The sequence below is a fragment of the Thunnus thynnus genome, chromosome 6, assembly GCF_963924715.1.
Source record: "Thunnus thynnus chromosome 6, fThuThy2.1, whole genome shotgun sequence".
Classification (NCBI taxonomy): Eukaryota; Metazoa; Chordata; class Actinopteri; order Scombriformes; family Scombridae; genus Thunnus; species Thunnus thynnus.
In genome coordinates this window covers 15472120-15490532 of record NC_089522.1, presented here as the reverse complement: position 1 = coordinate 15490532, position 18413 = coordinate 15472120, and the positions used below count along the sequence as shown (strand labels likewise).

The window sequence follows — 18413 nt, the reverse complement described above, 5'->3', positions numbered from 1 at the left end:
CAATTCACAGGAGAAACTGTCAAACAGTTGACATGTCCACAAATGAAAACCAACAGGTGTCTGAAAAGCTTGTGTGCTTTGAATTCACTAGCCTTTATTTATAAGGGTGATGACTATGATACTGTGGCTGATCCCATGACATTTTGGAACATTTCATGAGTGTGTGCAGATTAAATACACACAGTAATCATCACCGGTGTAACTAACATGTGCAACATATCAGGTAAATCCACGTCTTCACACTCTCTCCACAGCTCTCTTTGTTGGGGATTAAACAGCTGGATATGTTGTGATGTTGGGAGGCTCAAACAAGAAGATTAAATCACACTGAATCTGAGTAATCTCTCCACCAGTGGGACATTCTTGCCATTAATGAATTGAAATCCTTAACCCACACAGTGTTTGAAATGCTCTATTTTTGCTTGAATCCGTCTGAGGTGGTGGAGAAGAGGATGCTGAGCAAGCTGGTGAACATCTGAATATCCTGAACAACATTTCTCAACCCCTCCATGAAGTGTAGAGTTTATGAGCGATGCGGTCATTGTGAGCTGCTGGTGGCCATCAAACTTTATGATTCATCCCCCCTCTGCTGCAGCACCGACCTCACAGACCTCTGAGAATGCTGATGTCTTCCAATGGACATCCCTCTTCACCACAGAACAATACAATCTAAACTCTAAACACCCAATTCATCTTATAGACCATTTACACAACTGTCTGGCACAAATTTGTTAATTCCACTTAATCTGTTTGATTTTAATTTCTGTTTGTATTGACTGTTCACAATCTGAACAATTATAATTTGTACATTGTCACTATATGGCCCTATTTCAGTTTAATTTGACTTATATACTGTATATTTGTATCCATAAACTAATATCTGCATGGTTGTACTTGTACATGACCTTGTACATATATTTTTAGAAGAAATCCCTTATTACATAGACATTATCAGAGTTTATTGAATACAGTAGTTAATTTATGTCGTCACAATCAAGAAGAACAGGGTCAATAAAGACAGCTAACCTTTTTATCATGTGATCTGAACTTCTATAAAATGAATTAGGGCAGATGTTTTTGTCTAGCCGGCTGCATTCTCAAATTATATTTATTCATTTTGTTGGTAGTACTGAGTCATTTTGTGTTCTTGATTAAATTTGTGCATGTGATGAGACAGTGGGCCATAACAAACCCATGACTGTTGGTCATGTGTTGCAGGGGAAAAAATCCCCAAACTCGTAGCTGACTGAGCAGGGTCAAACTACAGATCACAAATTCTGATTCATACAAACTAATACGCAGCTTCAGATTTCCCTCACAGTGTGCCAGGTCATCTCTTCCGTAAACTCCCAGTTGGATGGGATGGGATGGGACATTGTTTCCCAGTCATACTAGCAGGATAACTGAAAGTCTGCTGGTAAACGATGCAAAGATGAGACCAGATAGTTATGCTAAGTCTTTCTCTCATGTTAAACCTTCAATCTGGCAAGACGAGCCCGACAAGTTTACAAGCCTGCAACAACAAAAAAAAGAGTCATCTCATCACTGCTATAGATAAAAAGCTGTTGAACAAGTTAGATGTGTTTTAGTTTGGTTGCAGAATCCCAGAAACCTTCAACTTGAATCCACATTTCCCACAATTTGGCTACATTCAAATGTGCCTTGGGGATGCGGGAATATCCTTTGTGTGTGTGTGTGTGTGTGTGTGTTTTCTTGCTTGTGTATTTCTTGAATTCCCAGATTCACTCAGAAAGCCAAACAATCTGATCTGTAGAGCAGCATTCTTTCACAAGGGGACTGTACAATGGAGTTGAAGCCCCTCCCCCACGGCAGCCCAGTCAACTATTAAAAGGTGGAAACAAAGCCACTCTTATTCCTTCGAGATGTGTTCTGCAAGGATGAAAACTGTGCCTTTCAACAGGGACGCAAACCTCCCTGTTTGGCTGCACAGTGTGCTGAAGGGAGATTAAAGCAAATTAGGGGATAGGGCCAAGTGTACAAAAATTTCCCTGCTTACCAGGCCCAAAGAAAGAGCATTTCCAATGAGCCAAACCAAGGGTAGGACACGGACAGGCAGTGTGTGAATGAGTTCAGCTACACTGATGAGAGTCATGGGAAGGGCACGGCTTGCTTTGGACAAATGGGGTCAATTTAATAACGCTCATGTAATGTGTGTGGAAACGGTGACCTCTAGTGAAAAATAATTACTATTGCTGTGAATTCACTATGCTCTTATAGTCTTTGTGGACATTTTACACACTGCTACTGCTAATGCTAGGTGGATGTTACATATTTAGTGTTTGTTACAAAATCAGATATCATTAAAAAATACTCCTACACACACTTTGCTGTCATATAAGTAAAATGAGTCATCACCAAGGCTTTTTGCAGTTTGGAATAAAATGGTTGAACTTCTTTTGGAAGCAGCATGAAGTTTTTTTCTTTTCAGCTGTTTTGTCTTGAGTGAGCCAATTATGTGTAATACAATGACCGGATTAAATTGTCTTGGGGCCCCACAGTAAAACAAAACAAAACAAAAAAAACCCAACAAAAAACCAAAACATTGGACCACACTAGATCGTCTCTCTGTGTTCACTGTTACCTCAAAGCTCCACATAAGCACGATGCTCACAGAAGACAACACATAGTTTCATTTTCTAACCAGAGACTCAGAAACAACCAGTACTCCTGGGCTTAAATATGACCTCACCACAGGTTTGCTGTGTATCATTTTACGATAACTTGATTGAACAAGATTTTATTTAGGAGTATGCACTATGTGAGCACAATATAAACTAAAAAAATGAATGTCTTAAAACTAGATTTTGACATAGGTTCCCTCTAAAAGACAAGTCAACGATATTAGATAACAATGCAAGACCCCACTTAGTTGTACCTTGGTGTTGCAAATTCTTGTAAAAATGAGCAATTAATCAAATTATGTGCAGCTAATTGACTTGCAGTTAAACCAGGGCTTTTGGGGCCCCGAGACAGGTAATCCAGTCTTGTATAGTACTGAGTCACATCATGGATTTAAAGATCTTCTTCTGACATGTTTGAAGTCATCACAAAATATTCTGGATTGTGTCTAATATGGTTTTTCCAGAAAAAAGTTTCCTCTTTGAAAATCCTTAAAATGACACCTTCTTATCCCTCATTTAAATATCCAGGATCATAAATACTTTTTCAAAAGTTGAACTGAGGTACACAGGATGTCTCCTACTCCACTGAAAAGTGGATTTTCAGTGTATATGCACTGGAGGCTTCAAGTTTCCATATTACACTTGTGAAAGTTGTATACTGGACCACGATTGGCTCCACAATTGTTGTGATGACACAAATCATGCACCTAGGTACATGTTTTAATACATGCTCACATTTTCCGTGACCACAGAAAAAGTTTCCACTTTCAGAAAATCAAAGTGAAAACCGCCTTCTCATGTCAAACTTTGCACGTACATCATTCTACACATTGAAGCTCAAACCTCAAACTGTAGGAACAAGAAGAAACACATATTTTTGACTGGAGGGAGACTTTAAACATTTTTTTTTTTTTAAATCCATTAAATGTGATAAACACTGCAGCAAATACTGCACAGTAACATCAGCTTATACATACATATCAGAATCAGAAGCAACTTTATTGACCAAGTATGTTGAAACATATAAGCAAGTATGTTTTCAGCAGCTCTTAATACTTAAAACACTCTGCAGAGGACAACTTTACAGGACAATACAGATACAGACAAACAGCTCAACAAAGATATCAAGCTAAATAAATTAAACATGCAGCTATAATATAGGCTGCAGGAGGGAGCCGGACAACAAACTATACACAGGTCAGATTCTTATTATTGTATATACAGGATTGTGGTACACTTAGTTCAAAAGCACATGGTAGTGCAAAGAATGATGGAAAAAAATACTGTATGAGTAATAATGTGTATAAGTGGGTTAATGTGCATATATTGATATTATTGTGAATACTAAACTATAAAGGGCAAATTATTATGATGAAGGCAGTCTTCAGTCCCTTAAAGGTATAAATTATATGTAGTACAGTATATGTACAGTGTTAAATTAGCTCTGCATATTGATGTATTGATGATAATGCAACAGTTGCCTGTTATTTATTTCTTTATTCATTCATGTTTTTGTTTATACTTGGACAGGGGCCATTCTGCATAATGAAAAAAAAACATTGAATGTAAGACTTTTACTTGAGTTGTAGCTGATGTTTACAGCTACAATATCAGTGCATCAGTACAACAATATAAGTATCCAGTTGTTACATGTGACAAATAGTAAACATGATATGCAATAAAGACTACTTGCTCTTTATTTTTCTTTTCCCATCACTTTATTTATAGAAAGTGTCACGTACAACATGTGTGACATTGATACAATAACAGAATTAGGCATCATAATGAGATAAAGATAAGGTAACAGGCATGACTTCACTTCCAGTTTGTTGATACAGTCAACAGGACAAAGGTTAAAAGTAATAATAATAAATTAATGGATAGAAAAACAGAAAAGGTGGGCAATACAATTAGATTTCTTTAAAAAAAAAAAAAAGTCCTTGGAGCACTCTTAACTGTATGTGCACATTTTTTATTGTTATAAGTTGGATGGGCCTCTAAATACTTTCTAAATATTGTCATATGACCTGGAGAACTTCGATTTATGGATGTGAAATTTTAATTTTCCCAGTAAAATTAATAAATTGAACACTTTCTGGTTTTTGTTTCTATTGCATAGTGTTACATCCTTGGCTTCCGGCTTAGTTGAATGGTTGGTTTGAGTGTTACATTTTATTTCCAGGATCCTGATGTACTTTAAACTGACCATAAACTGTATGTTTATGATACGGACATTAATAAAAATACTTGTTTGCCTACTTTTATCACTCAGCAGCGCCCCTCGCGACGCCACAACGTCACTGATCACGTGTCATCTACTACGACTCGCTGAAGTTGGAGAAAAGTTTGACAAGCCCGAAGAGGATCGAAAGAGCGGCCAAAGACCCCCACAGAGGAGACACATAATCGATACTCACGGTATTTACCTCCGGAGAAACGATGGAAAGCGTCGCCCAGGTAACGGCGCTGAGCGGAGGAGAGAAAGCTTTTAATGGCGCATAATGATTGGACATTTTTCAGCAAACACACCTATTTGTGCGTGACTTCTGCCTCTTTCCCTCAACATTGCATCTTTGTTTCTCACCAGAAAGTGCTGACTTCTGGATTCACTCTTGACTTGGGGCCCCTGAAAGAGCCTTTGGCATTTATCCGTTTGCTAGAATGGGTAAGTTCTTCCTAATCTTTTTCTTTTCTTTTCTTTTTTTTTACCATATGGCCTACGGCGGGCTATGTTTTACATGAGCTGTTCATTCTTGCTAGCAAAAAATACCTTACAAATGGATTATGCTGTTTGTCTTGTGACATATTGCACGCATGGAGAAGTTATGCAGGCCCTCCTTTGAGCTCTAACACCGTTTCAAATATGGTATGAAGTGTATCTCAAGGGGTGTTTCTCTGTCTATATCTGTCACATCAGCAGCCTTGACTCCACACATTAGAGAAACTGAAAGCTAATACTCTATGTGTTTGCATGTACCTATAGACACCTCATAATGTAGAAAAAAGTTCATTTGGTTACTAACTGTAAAGATTGAGACGACGCTTGAAGACATTTCTAGCCAAAATAACAAAGCTTTTACCTGCAGATATGTATTGTAATAGAATTATGCCTCTGCTTTCAGGTAAAACATAATTCTCAGTAAACTAGTATTAGCTCCTTCTGTGTGATGTTTTTTTAATCTTAAAAACATGCTTTTGCTGTGAACTCTACACACATAACTCACAGTGGTGGCATCCTGTGATTAAGAATGGTTTCCTGTCAAGAGTGTGTTTCATGAAATAAGGGAAGTGTCTTCATAAGTGTGTGAATAACAGTTTGATAAGCGCTCTGTCCCGAACATCCTTTTAAACCAACGTGTCTCTCTTTATCTTGTGTCCGCGGCTGCAGGTGTTCTCCATATTTGCCTTCGCTACGACTGGAGGTTACAGTGGGTCAAGCAGCATCAACGTCGTTTGTAGTGGGAAGACCAGTGAGGAAATACACACAAAATTCAATTACCCGTTCAGGTGTGTGTGTCTGTAAGCAAATACAGTGTCACACCTCTTTATAGTGGGGGATCAGCATACTAGAAAGTGTGTGTTTACTTTGGGATTATAACAATTAAAATGATTCTTTCTGTGTTTATGCAGGTTGATGGAGCATCCCTATGATGTTCCTGACTGTGTAGTCAATAAAACTACCAACATTCCTCACTACCTGACTGGAGACCACTCATCCTCGGCACAGTTTTACGTCTGCATCGGAGTGTTTGCCTTTCTCTACAGCACTGCCACACTGGTCCTCTATCTGGGCTACCAGCACTTGTACAGAGAAACAAGTCGTGGCCCCATTGTGGTATGTTTGTCTGCATCCTTCATGTTTCTCAGGTGTTTGCTTGTGCCTATAGTCTCCATTTATAGATAACTTAGGAATGACGTGAGATGAAATGAACACTGTGTTTATTATCAAAAAGTTGTATTTGAAGCAGGGAAGTATCGCATGTGCTCTCTGACTGGACGTATCTTTTAATCTATGCAGGCAATACTTATATTTTGTGCTTTGTGTGTAAAAATTTAAAGGAGTCCACTTTATGCTGGAGTCCAACAGGAGGTCAAAGAAAGTGCATTTAACAGACTTGTGTAAATGAAACAGTGGGAAGGGTGTGGTTCCCAAGCAACTGATTGTCCAAGAAAGCTCCTAGAGCGATTGTGAAGCTAACGCTGTTTATACTGATATTATACTGATAATATTTCTGTGCTGCTTTAAGGACCTGCTGGTGACTGCGGCCTTTGCATTTCTGTGGTTGGCATCGTCCTCTGCTTGGGCTAAAGGCTTGTCCGATGTGAAGTGGGCCACCAGTCCTTCAACCATTGTGAGTCTTCTGGATGTTTGCAAGGCCTCCACCAACAAGTGCACCGCAGGCGCTATGCCTCACATGGGCCGACTAAATGCCTCAGTGGTAAGTTATACTGTTTGTCAATTAGTCTTTTTCAAACACACTTTAAGTTGTGTGCACAAGCCTGATATCCATGACATTTTTGACTAATCTCTTATTCTTTGGCAGATTTTTGGTTTTCTTAACCTCATCCTGTGGGGTGGAAACTGCTGGTTCATTTACAAGGAAACACCTTTCCACAAATCAGCCAACCCCCCTGCAGACGTGGAGGGAGGAGTGAGACCATCGTAACTGCACAGCTTCCTCATCTCATAACTGTCTAACATGTAGCGTTGTTGAATGAGTTGTTTTGGTACTAATTGTTGAAAAAAAATGACTGTAAATTACAAGGTATATACATTTCCAAATATGACTGCTCCTTTTTTGCAAAGTATACATTTTAAAATTTAGGACTATTATCTCGAATACATTTTGAAAGATACTAAAACGTGAGTTGTTCAGACTGATACAAATCAATACAGGAAATTGTAGCAGTGAAAAATGTTAATTGTCATCGATACTGAGTTTGCATGTTTTTAACGTATTTAAACTCAGGTGTCCAAAACTATGTGTCCCTTATCTCGGATGGTACTGCAGGTGTGGACTGTGCAGCTCTGTTGGTGATATATCAAACTGCAGCACCACTTCAGTCTCCCTGTTAAATGCCAACTGTATTTCTGTGCCGTACATCATTTTAAAAACTCAGGGCTATCGAGGGTACAAATGACAAAATATCTAATTAATATGAAATACTTGAAGTGCATTATTATTAACACAAGTTTAGACTGTAGACAAAATAAAATTGCAGTCCAATCCTAAAACATAGGTATCAGAAAGTTTAGTTAAAATGAATTAATTTGAAATCATTTCCATTTGGAAAAACAATTCAGTTGCCAATATGAGATTACCTTTAATGAGTGAAAGCAATTTCTTTCTTTTTTTTCTTTTTTTTTCATTGCTATGTTGCACCTCGTCATCTCATTACTTAGGTTAATCTCACTTTTTTAGCATAACAGCTGAATATTTTGTCACAGGTAGTGGATGTATTTGTTTGGAGCATGTTAGTTCTTTATGAACATTTAAAACTATTACAATTATTTGCTAGAATTTGCAGATGTTTTTCTTAAAGAATATGACTTTTTTTTATCTTTGTCTTGCATGTTTATTATGTTTAAATCAAGGAATTTCTAAGATGATTGCCCAGCAAGGTCCTGCAGTATGTCAATACCAATGTACAATCAACTGTATAGCCTTAGCTAGTTGTTGGTTGCTACTCATTTTTCTGTCTGATAACTAACCTGTTACTAATTACCTGCATTTTTTAAAATCTTGCTTTATCCTGGCTTCTACCTCCACTTAGTTATAAGGGAAGGCAAGCTATGTGTTTCTTATTATTGCCATGATTATGATTTCCTACTTTGATATAGCCTTTCTTGATTCACAGTCTCTACTTCACCTCTGTGTTGAGGTGTTGCATGGATGAAACTGCAGTACAGAAATATACTGTGTGGACATGAAATACTGTGTATCATTAAAAGGAAGAACTGGATTTGTGGTCAGCGTGATTTTTATGCAAGATTGTTTCACTGGAAGCTCACGTATGATCACCAGACAGCTGAACCAGAGCTGACACCTCTCACATACTGAACTTTGGATTTACAAAATGGACTCTTAATTAGTCATTCCACACTTCCTCTCATGCTTTGAATACCTGATGTATGAGTTTTATTATTAGTTTGTTGTATTAATTTGTGCTGATTAGTCATTCAGAAAGCAAGGCCAGGCAACATGCAGTGCAGTTTGACACTCACAAGGTGGCAGACATGCTGTCTCTGTCAGGCATTGTCAGCATCTGACTGAAAACATCTCTCACACACAGGCACAGAGGCCTCCTTCAAATGAACCTCCTGACCCTCATCAGTCCAGTCAAGTTTTCATTTACACTCACAATGCTGTGGTCTGTCAGTGAGTCAGATGTGAAAACATCACTGCCTGCTGATTCATTTCTGCTAACACTTCCCCAAAACTGAAACAAAAAAACCTCCAGGCGAAAATCTAGAAACTATGCATGAGTTGGCTGTTATTGTTGAACTCGCCAAACATCTGAATGTTTATCTTGCATAAGTGCCCAGTATATTTAATTTAAGCTCGGTTGAAATTGTAGATGTTGTAACTGTCTTTCTTACTATAAATGAAACAATTAGTTGACTAGTTGTTTAGACTTTTAACAAAAAAAATTAAAAATATTGAATCTATTAATCAGTTAAGTCATTTATAAAGCAAAGACTTCAATCATTCTGTGTTTCCAGCTTTTCAAATGTGAAGATTTGTTGCTTTTCCCTCTTTTAATATTGTAAACTGAATATTTTTAGGTTTGGGCCTGTTGGTTGGACAAAAAGTCACCTTCATCTTTGTGAAATTGTGATTTATTTTGCACTGTTCTTTCAACATATGATAGCTTAATCGACTAATCAAAAAAGTAACCATTCGATCAATTGCTAATAAAAAAAAATTATTACTTTCTGTGGTGCATGTTTACCTTGAACATCCAGCAGGAAATCTGCAGTTGAGTTTCTATCTGTGAACAAGGAAAGGTGTAACCCCCAACTGATGGCCCCTGACATCTCAAGAATCACATTCACATTCACTATTAGCTATAGTGTTTAGATTTATTCTGCTAGTTATAAAACAGCAGATCCAGTTGCCTTTGGCTTTGTATTTCTGGATAGAGAGCGCCATACAAATCCTCACTATAAAATTTGTATGACTCTTCATACAGACTCTTGGCTGTATGAAGATTTTAGATAATAAAATATTTACAACAATTCTAGACTTTTGAAAAATTAACAAAGATATTATTTCCAAGCTCTAACTCTTCAAATAGTTCTACATTTTTCCCCCATTAAATTTGGTCACACTACCTCTGTGACAACTTGGTAACATTAACACTAAATGAATGGGCGTATATGATTTATTATTATTATGATTTAAGGAAATCTTTTAATTTATTTATTTAGTTTAAGGACAACTAGTGACATTTTCACTCTTTGTCTGTCCTCAGACTGCTGCTACACTGGGAGCTCACTCCACGCATGTATGAAAGATAACTTCGCATTAATAAGGCATTATGTCCCGTTTTGCGCGGGCGCGAGCCTTGTGACGCGGATGTGATGCGCGTGAACTGGCGGCGCCACCTCGCGAACGCGCAAGAGCAGCAATGGCCGCGCTGGATCGGCGAAATCCTAATCTCGACGATTTTGTCGGATTAAACTGGAGTTGTTGGGCAGATAGGGTGAATATTTTACCATCTGACGGTGAGTGCCACTCCCTGCCCCAAACCTGGTTTTCATCACGTCATAGTGTGAGTGTCCTGTGATTTATTTGTGGTTACGCACACACAGAGACAGAGCGGCGGCATAAAGCGCAACCCAAACAAAAGACCCGCCGGGTCCTAGTGCAGGCTGGGTTTATAACAACAACTGGCACAGAACAGAAACATTTAAATCATTGTTTCTTAGGCGTTTAGTGATGTTAAAAACTCTAATGTTATCTTGTATAAACACAACGGCTTACCAGTGGTCATGTAAATTCACCGTTAGCCTGTCAGCTAATGTCAACAACAAACAACAACACTGCTTAAGAGGGATTTGTCCAGCTTGCTAACGCCAAAGTTGACTCGCCAACACAAGCAGTGGCTTGACCAGAAAACAAGGAAGCCACTGGCAGTTTATGTGAATGGAAGGAGAAGTTTCAAGAGGCAGGGTTTTTTCTTTTTTCTTCTTGGATAAATTAACCTAAATGTATGAGTGAAACCTGCGGAAGCCTCTCCAATCTGGAGCATGAACTGAAATGAAAGAGCTTTTTCTGTTTTTTTATCTATGCAAAGCTATTTAGATATGTCAGTGAACCTGAGGCTGCAAGAATGCCCCATATCAATATTTCATGCTGACTGTTTTGCCTTTCATGCAGCTGGGTCCAATGTTGAGGACAACAGCAAGTATGGGAGGAACCGCTGTGAGACCATGACCCTCAGGAAAGAAGGTGAAGGTGGCGACCAATGAAACTCAGTTCAGTGTCACATCAGGAAATGTATTTCACTTTGACTCTATTTTGTATTCTGCTCTACAGATATGCACATATATGGCCACTGTCCAGCACATGATGATTTCTACCTGGTGGTGTGCAGCCACTGTAGCCAGGTGGTGAAGCCTCAAGCCTTTGAGAAGCACTGCGAGAGGCGACATGGTCCTCTCATGAAGATGTGTGGCCAGTCATCTACTTTGGCTCCACAGCAGCGACCTCGCCCTGGCCGGACTCCTACAAGTCTTCCCGTCTCTAGAGAGAGGCAGAAGGATGGCAGATGTCACGAAGTCAATGCCTCCTCAGCAGTGTTGCCTGTCCATCAGCACAGGCCTACCAAGGCCCAGAAGGACGCTTCAAGGTACTGTTTTAGAATGAATACTTTAAATTTACTTTGGGAGAGATTCAGCTTGATGTTTGGTTCGTCTTGAAGAGCTTTGCCCTCTTTGAATCATTGTTTTGTTTGTTGCTATGCTGTAACAGTAACTTTATGTTATTTGGGTCTTGCAGAAACCTGAATTTCGCCACATTTATTGTATCTGAATTGCAGGTCTCAATTGCGTGAATCTCATAAGTTAATTCTGAAATTTACGTCGCTAACTTCCTCCACAGTTTACCTTCAGTGGACAAGTTCCCTCAGGAGAACCCTCCCCTCCCGCATCACTCCGCCTCCACGCCTCGTCCTAGGGTTCCTCCATGGCACACGGGACCCCTACCCCCTGGCCACTGTTCCTCCTCTACCTCCTCCACTTCTCCATCAGAGAGACCCCCTGTGCAGAAGCCCACAGCTGGGCAGTCGAGTGAGTCTCTCAGTCCTCTGCGGGGAACGAGAACTTACAGCCGGATTTACAAAAACATTAACAGTGAGTCTGTTTCTGTTGTTTCTTCCCTTGCTGCTTTTCTGCCACACATCTCTGAACTAGAAGTGTATTTGCCGGGGTATATAATGTTGTATACAAGGGTATCTGCATTATAGAATTAAATCAGATGCAGAATTGTTGCCTATCGTTTTTGGAAAAGTTATCATATGGTGGTCTGTAATCTCCTTCCAGCCAGCATGGATCATGTTGTCTGTGTCTTGCTGTTGCTGACTGACTACTGTGTTTGCTTTTCTTTCCTATAGAGAAAGAATGTGACCTGAACAAACACTGCAGAGTTGTGGATCAAGAAAGGAAGAAGCTGTGCAGCCGGAAGCTTATATGCAATGTAAACTCTCTGCCTTTTCATGATCTTTTATCCAGTATTGTTACAACTATCTTTATAGTTGCTCATCATGAACAGAGATATGAATCCAGGTTATTTGATACAGAAACGTGGAGGATTTAATCTTTTTTTTGTGTGCTGTACCTTCTATACAGAATGATTCCATCCACCAGCAGCAGGGAGCGTTGGGTAGGACTAAAACCTTCGATCAGTTGGCAGTGGAGCAGAGAACCCCATCAGCAGGTCGAGACATTGAGCATCTTCCTGTCAAATCAAAAGACAAGGAGCAACATTTGGAAGCTTTTGAAGAGAAAATAGCAAACCAGGGCAGTAAAACCAACTTCAACAACAACTGCCACATTCTCAGGTATGAAATATATACTTTGCATCATAATGAGTTGACACAACAGATGACTGTGGTGCTGAAAGTGTACACATATAGAAAACAACACATTCATACATAAAAATACATGTTCTGAATGGTAACCTCAAAGCCGAGTAATTTTTTTCCCACATAGATCCTTTTTGTCCATCGACAGTATTTTCTGGCATAATGCATCTTTTTTATTTTTTGTATTCTTTTACCTTCAAAGCAGGTCCAGGAATCCATCAGAAAGCTTTCCAGAGGAGGAAGAAGGTGACAGTACTGTGAAAGTGGAGGTTCAACATCCGTACCCCTTCAACCAGAACCTGCTGTCAAGCGAGGAGAATGAAGATGATGAGCAGGAGGAAGCCACAGACCTGCCTGCCACACCCTGGCACCCCAAACCTCTTGGGGTGAGTGCAGAAAGAGACAGAAGCAAAGCAGCAGCCAGTAGACCTATTCAACAATTGTTTTCTATTTATATTACTATTGTTTTAAGAGGAAAATTTTCATTTTAAGCAGGTGTGATGTATGAATTTAGAGTGAAAAGCACTTCATATGTAATAAAAGGGCTACTTCAGTTTCCTTCTTTCAATAAAAGAGGGAGGGGGGGCTGGATGTGACTATTAATTCAGTTTAAAATTCAGTCAGGATTAGAAATGTCTCCAAAGGACACCTGAGTCTGTCTTTATTCATTAAATTGTTTCTGCTCTGTAGCTATGCACTTTTGGATGCCACACACTGGGTTGCAGCATCTTCACCTTCGACCGACGTTTGCACCACCTGCGGTTTGCCCTCAGTGCCATGTTGGAGCACCACGTCAACACACACTTTAGGAAGTGAGTATCACTGATCTATACTTAGCAGAAATGTCACCTATTAGAGCACGGCAAGGAAGAGAGAGGAGTTGCTCAGTGAGCTTGAATACATCCAGTATGTGCAAGTGTCTGTCCTTGAATTAGGCACTGAATCCACTCCAGGGAAGTTTTCTTCAGCTCGATCTGGTTTCTTCCCTGCAGGGATTCATAAGTTATTACATATCAAATATTGTTTAAAAATGTATCAATCATGGTACAATCTACTCAGTGATAGTTTGTTTGGACAGCAAACACATTAGGTTTTCTTGCCATTTGCTGTCTTTGCATGCTCTGTGAAGTATAGTGGTGTACTGGTTTGCATTGCCTCTCAAACCAATTAAATACGTTTTAATCATCTCATAAGAAATGGTCAGATTTGATCTGATATTCGTCAGAATCAGAATCAACTTTATCGGCAAGTAGGTTTGCACATACAAGGACTTTGCCTTGGTGGTGTTGTGGTGCATAACAGTCAAAAATATACATAAAATTAAGTAATCCTAAATAATATAAAAAAGACAGAATTTACAATTTTAAAAAAATATGTAAAATATACTCTAATCTTATAAAAGTTACTACTCTACATCAACCGACAGATTTAAGAGACACCATAGTGTATTTGCCTGCCTGTATTTATGGAGTCGATTTTCAGAACTTCAGCAGGTAGTTGAGCAAACTCAATCAGAGGGATGGTTGCTAACATTTGTGGGGTTGAGCCACTCATAATAAAATTAAGCTGCAGCTGATCCATTAGAACCACTTCAGGATAAGTTAAATATCTTGGATGTTTTGCTTTCATTTCATTTACATGAAATACAGGAATCTAATCTGCTTCATGTTTTTCCTTTAATTTGCAGGAAGATGCCTGAAGTATCATCAGGTCTCAGGTCACACCATGTCACATCTCCATCCTCACCTGTCAGGACCGGAGCTAGACACTCCCACTCCCCTGGCTCCCTCAACTTTGAGTCTACCTCACTGGGACAACTGGAAACCAAAAGTAATCAGCACCACCCTCACAGTACCAAACCGCCTTCTTCCACCACCTCTGCGAGCCTCGGGCCCAGTCGACAGCGCAACGCTGTTAGGCGACCCGGGAAGGCTCAGCTAAAGGAGGTGGAGCAAATGCAAGATGTGAGCGCAGCACAGAAAGCTACAAAGCTGTCACACAGCAGCGAGGACAAATCCTCCAGATACATTAGAGATCCCCCCCTCCATGAGAAGGGCCAGCCACACGTTCCCTCCTCTCAAGGACCAATCAATGGTACCTTCTCACACGGAAAGAAGCCATGTCCTCCTCTTCCACTACAGCCCTCAGAGAGACACTTGTCAGTTTTGGAGAAGCGATCTCCTTTACCCGCTCCTCACCATCCAACCCACCGCTCCCCCCGCTGCAAAGGGAGGTCCCCAGCGATTCAGCAGAAAGCGGTGGGCTATGACCACAGGGCCCCTGCCCAGAAGCGCAAAGGCAGCAGTGAATCACCACCTCTCAACTCCTCGCTATCCATGAACTCCAAGTGTCAACGTTTATCCTCCCCTTCCCGCTCAAGCCTCCTCTCTTTGAAGGGAGAGAGCATCGAGGATGTGCTTTCTTGGGGTCTGGAGAAAAGATCAGACTCCTAAAGAGTGAGTAGACTATCTAGCTATGCTGTGCAATAGATTTTATACCGATCTAGACCTTTAACAGCAGACAGACATGAATTGCACTGCACATGTTCTTGGTTAGAATATGATTGTGTGTTTTTGTATTTTTTAACAATGAAAACATCTATAAGTGACAGTTGTTTACATCTCATCTTCACAGACAGTCAAGAGGCCAGCCTTAAAAAGACCACTTGGAGAAAAGGCCTGCTGCCCACTACAGCTGCTGCCAGTATGAGTGTGTGTGTGTGTGTGTATGTGTGTGTTTTTGTTCACATTTATTTATGTCTTCACATTTTTACGCACAGACATTAGGAATAAGTCTTTGTCTGCACATTACTGTATGTGTGTATTATTGCAAAATGTCTATTTTTCTACACGATTAAATGTTTGAGTTGATTGCCTGCGTAAGAACATAAAAATACCTCGATCCACACATTATGCTGCTAAAATGAAAAGTCATTCAATGGCAAAATCATTAAAAACTTATGAAATCTTATACCACTGTGTCTTCTCTTATTTGAGTGTTGGTCCATACTGGAGGAGCGTTAAAGATTATAAAACTGCAATTTTATTCAGCTTAGTTTACTCATCCAGTCAGGGTTTTTTTTGTCATTGTTCCTGTGGATCATGTGATTCCTGGCAAATTAGGGAAATTGACAAGTGTATTTGAAGGTTTTTCTCTAATTTGTCCTGATTAAAGCTTGTCCCAGCTTTAATCATTTGATGGTGCCATCAGGTCAGTCAAGGAGTGAGACAGAATGTGTTGTTTTGTTTAACCAGAGACACCCTTAAACTTCCTCCCTTACTGCTTTATTTACAATGTCTTGCTATATGGACAAACTTCACAACATTATCATACATTTATCTAAATGCTGGGTAAGTTATCAAAAAAAAAAAAAAGCCACAGGAATTATGTCACTATAGTGATACAATGTTGTCCCCTCTGACACGTACATTCAGGTGATTTTATTGATTTTATTTGAAAACTTAAAATTTAAACAAATTTATATTATGTCCATGTTTCTAACTTAAGTTCCTGTGTCAAGTGTAGCCTCATTTATTTAAAAAACAAGAACTTTACCCTCTTTTTAAATTTTGTTATTCATACTGTTGTAGAAAAACATGCAAAATAACTTAAATTTGTCAGCTCTTGTATTTACTGTTAATTCAATAACCAAGGGTCTTTGAGTATCTTGAAAAGTGCTTGGTAAATAAAATGTATTATTATTTATCTATTAATAAATTTATGAGAGAAGTGGCCAGTAAATGTCCATGTTTACATACAGCAGAACACTACATAATCTTACCACTAGATGGTATCAAGCCACCAACTTTGCTCCTCAGAAAAAACGGAATGATGAACCTTTGGCCATTTTCACCCAAGTTACATAAGCATAGTCTAGTAGGAAGGGGGGGTTCCCATGCACCCCACTGATATATTTTTCTAACTTAGTTTTTTGTAATCCTCAAGGTGTCTAGTAAACAAATTTTCATGTTCCCAACGCGAAATATTGTCCCATGGGTTCGTTTTGCGGCCATCTTGGCGGCCATCTTGGATTTCTGGCGGAAATTGAAAACTGACATAACTTTTGAACAAGACATCATACAGAGACAAATGACCCCATTTTTCTATATAATTTTGGCATGAGGAATTGATTGAGGTGGTTATTGTAGTGATTTTATCAAGTTTGGTAGATTAAAACTCGAAAAATAAGAAAGAAGTTTGTATAATTTACACTCAAAATCTTGCAAATTGACTGTCTACATATGGGTGTACATATGACGCTTGATAAATATATACACAGTGTTATTACACATCTTGACATAAAGAATAATTACTAAATAATGTGATTTAATAAAATTTATGAAGCATTTTATGGGTCCAAATACCACTTTTGTTCATGTTCCACAACTGTGGTCTTAATGTTGAGATACATAAAAATGAGCTAATTCAATTACAATATGACATTATTTCAAATGAAATATTTTCATATAAATATCACTTTAAACCATATTAAAATTCTTTCTTTTTGTTTAATGATTATTTATATGATTTTTTCACCCTCACTTCTGAGTCTTTACAGCAACGCTGAACAAATGACATAGTAAAAGTTCTATCTCACACAGGCTCCGCTCTCTACTGGACTCTATAGGTAATACTCTTCCCCAATCACACACATGCACAATTGCTCACTGAAATTTGCATGTACGTAGCCAGCCAATTAGGACGCGCCTACCGATTCAAATATCCTGCACCCTATATAAGCAGTGTCTAGCTACCGCATCTTCTTTTCTTCAGCAACAGCGAATCAGCTCACTTATCTCTCTTCTCCAGGGATGGAGTCGCCGGTACATGCTCATTCCTCCCGTCGTGCCTTGGTCTCATCTCCACCGGACATCACTTCCCGCTTTGAGTACCTCGGGTGGGCCTACACAGAGAGTGGCATGATACAGCCACCGCCCTGCGTATTCTGCTGAGCACTTCCTCCAGATCTATGCCAGAAACGGTGGGAACATTTTCGACGATGTGGTGTCCCACTCCGCTGTGACGAGAAATGGCAGCACAGCTGCGTGTTATCGGAGTAGATGGACAAAACACTGAGACTGGGTTATCCTCTCTAGTTCTGCTGTGTTCCTCCTCCATATTTGGGCATCAAGGAAATAAATCTATTCTCTCAAGAGGAAATAGATTTTCTCTTCGATGAGATCCAGCACCTGTTATCAAAACAAGGTGTCGGTCATTCCCACTCATGACAGACAGAAGGGGTTTTACTCTGCGTATTTCCTTTGTTCCCAAGAAGATGGGATGTTTCAAACCCATTTTGGATCTCTGCATTCTGAACCAATACATTGGCAAAGACGTTCCACATGCTGACCATGAGGAGATTGCTGGAACTGATTCAATCAGGCAACTGGTTCACCACCATCAACCTGAAAGGTGTTTATTTTCATGTCAAGGTGGCACCGAAACACAGGAAGTTCCTGTGTTTTGCCTTCCAGGGGATAGCCTACGAGTACAACAGGCTGCCGTTCGACTACTCCCCATCTCCCTGCACGTTCAGCAAGTGTGTGGACACAGCGCTGCAACTGTGGTGAGAGGGTCTTCTTCTATTTAGATAACCTCATTGTCATGGCCAGGTCCAGAGGATGGGCCATTTTCCACACAGCCAGATTAGTGTTGCACCTAACTCAGTTAGGCTTTGCCATC

At 39.6% G+C, this 18413-nt stretch overlaps 3 protein-coding genes across 4 annotated transcripts in view; all 3 read left to right on the top strand.

The window, feature by feature from the left end:
* The window catches only part of ngrn (neugrin, neurite outgrowth associated), a 112238-nt gene that overhangs the window by 21090 nt on the left and 72735 nt on the right, over positions 1 to 18413 (top strand). The gene's annotated exons all lie outside the window — the stretch shown is intronic.
* Positions 4944 to 8606, top strand: sypl2b (synaptophysin-like 2b). Its single transcript, XM_067592024.1, has 6 exons — positions 4944 to 5099; positions 5230 to 5307; positions 6031 to 6149; positions 6273 to 6477; positions 6890 to 7081; positions 7187 to 8606. Exons 1-6 carry the CDS (start codon positions 5082 to 5084, stop codon positions 7307 to 7309), a joined length of 735 nt encoding a protein of 244 aa, XP_067448125.1. The 5' UTR covers positions 4944 to 5081; the 3' UTR covers positions 7310 to 8606.
* On the top strand, positions 10222 to 15701 carry atxn7l2b (ataxin 7-like 2b). 2 transcript variants are annotated; one of them, XM_067592023.1, is made up of 10 exons: positions 10222 to 10371; positions 11027 to 11098; positions 11186 to 11498; positions 11750 to 12000; positions 12261 to 12343; positions 12496 to 12707; positions 12937 to 13117; positions 13422 to 13543; positions 14419 to 15187; positions 15366 to 15701. In XM_067592023.1, exons 1-9 carry the CDS (start codon positions 10275 to 10277, stop codon positions 15182 to 15184), a joined length of 2097 nt encoding a protein of 698 aa, XP_067448124.1. In that variant the 5' UTR covers positions 10222 to 10274; the 3' UTR covers positions 15185 to 15187; positions 15366 to 15701. The 2 variants fall into 2 exon arrangements, with proteins under 2 accessions (XP_067448124.1, XP_067448123.1); XM_067592022.1 differs by having other exon boundaries at positions 12934 to 13117.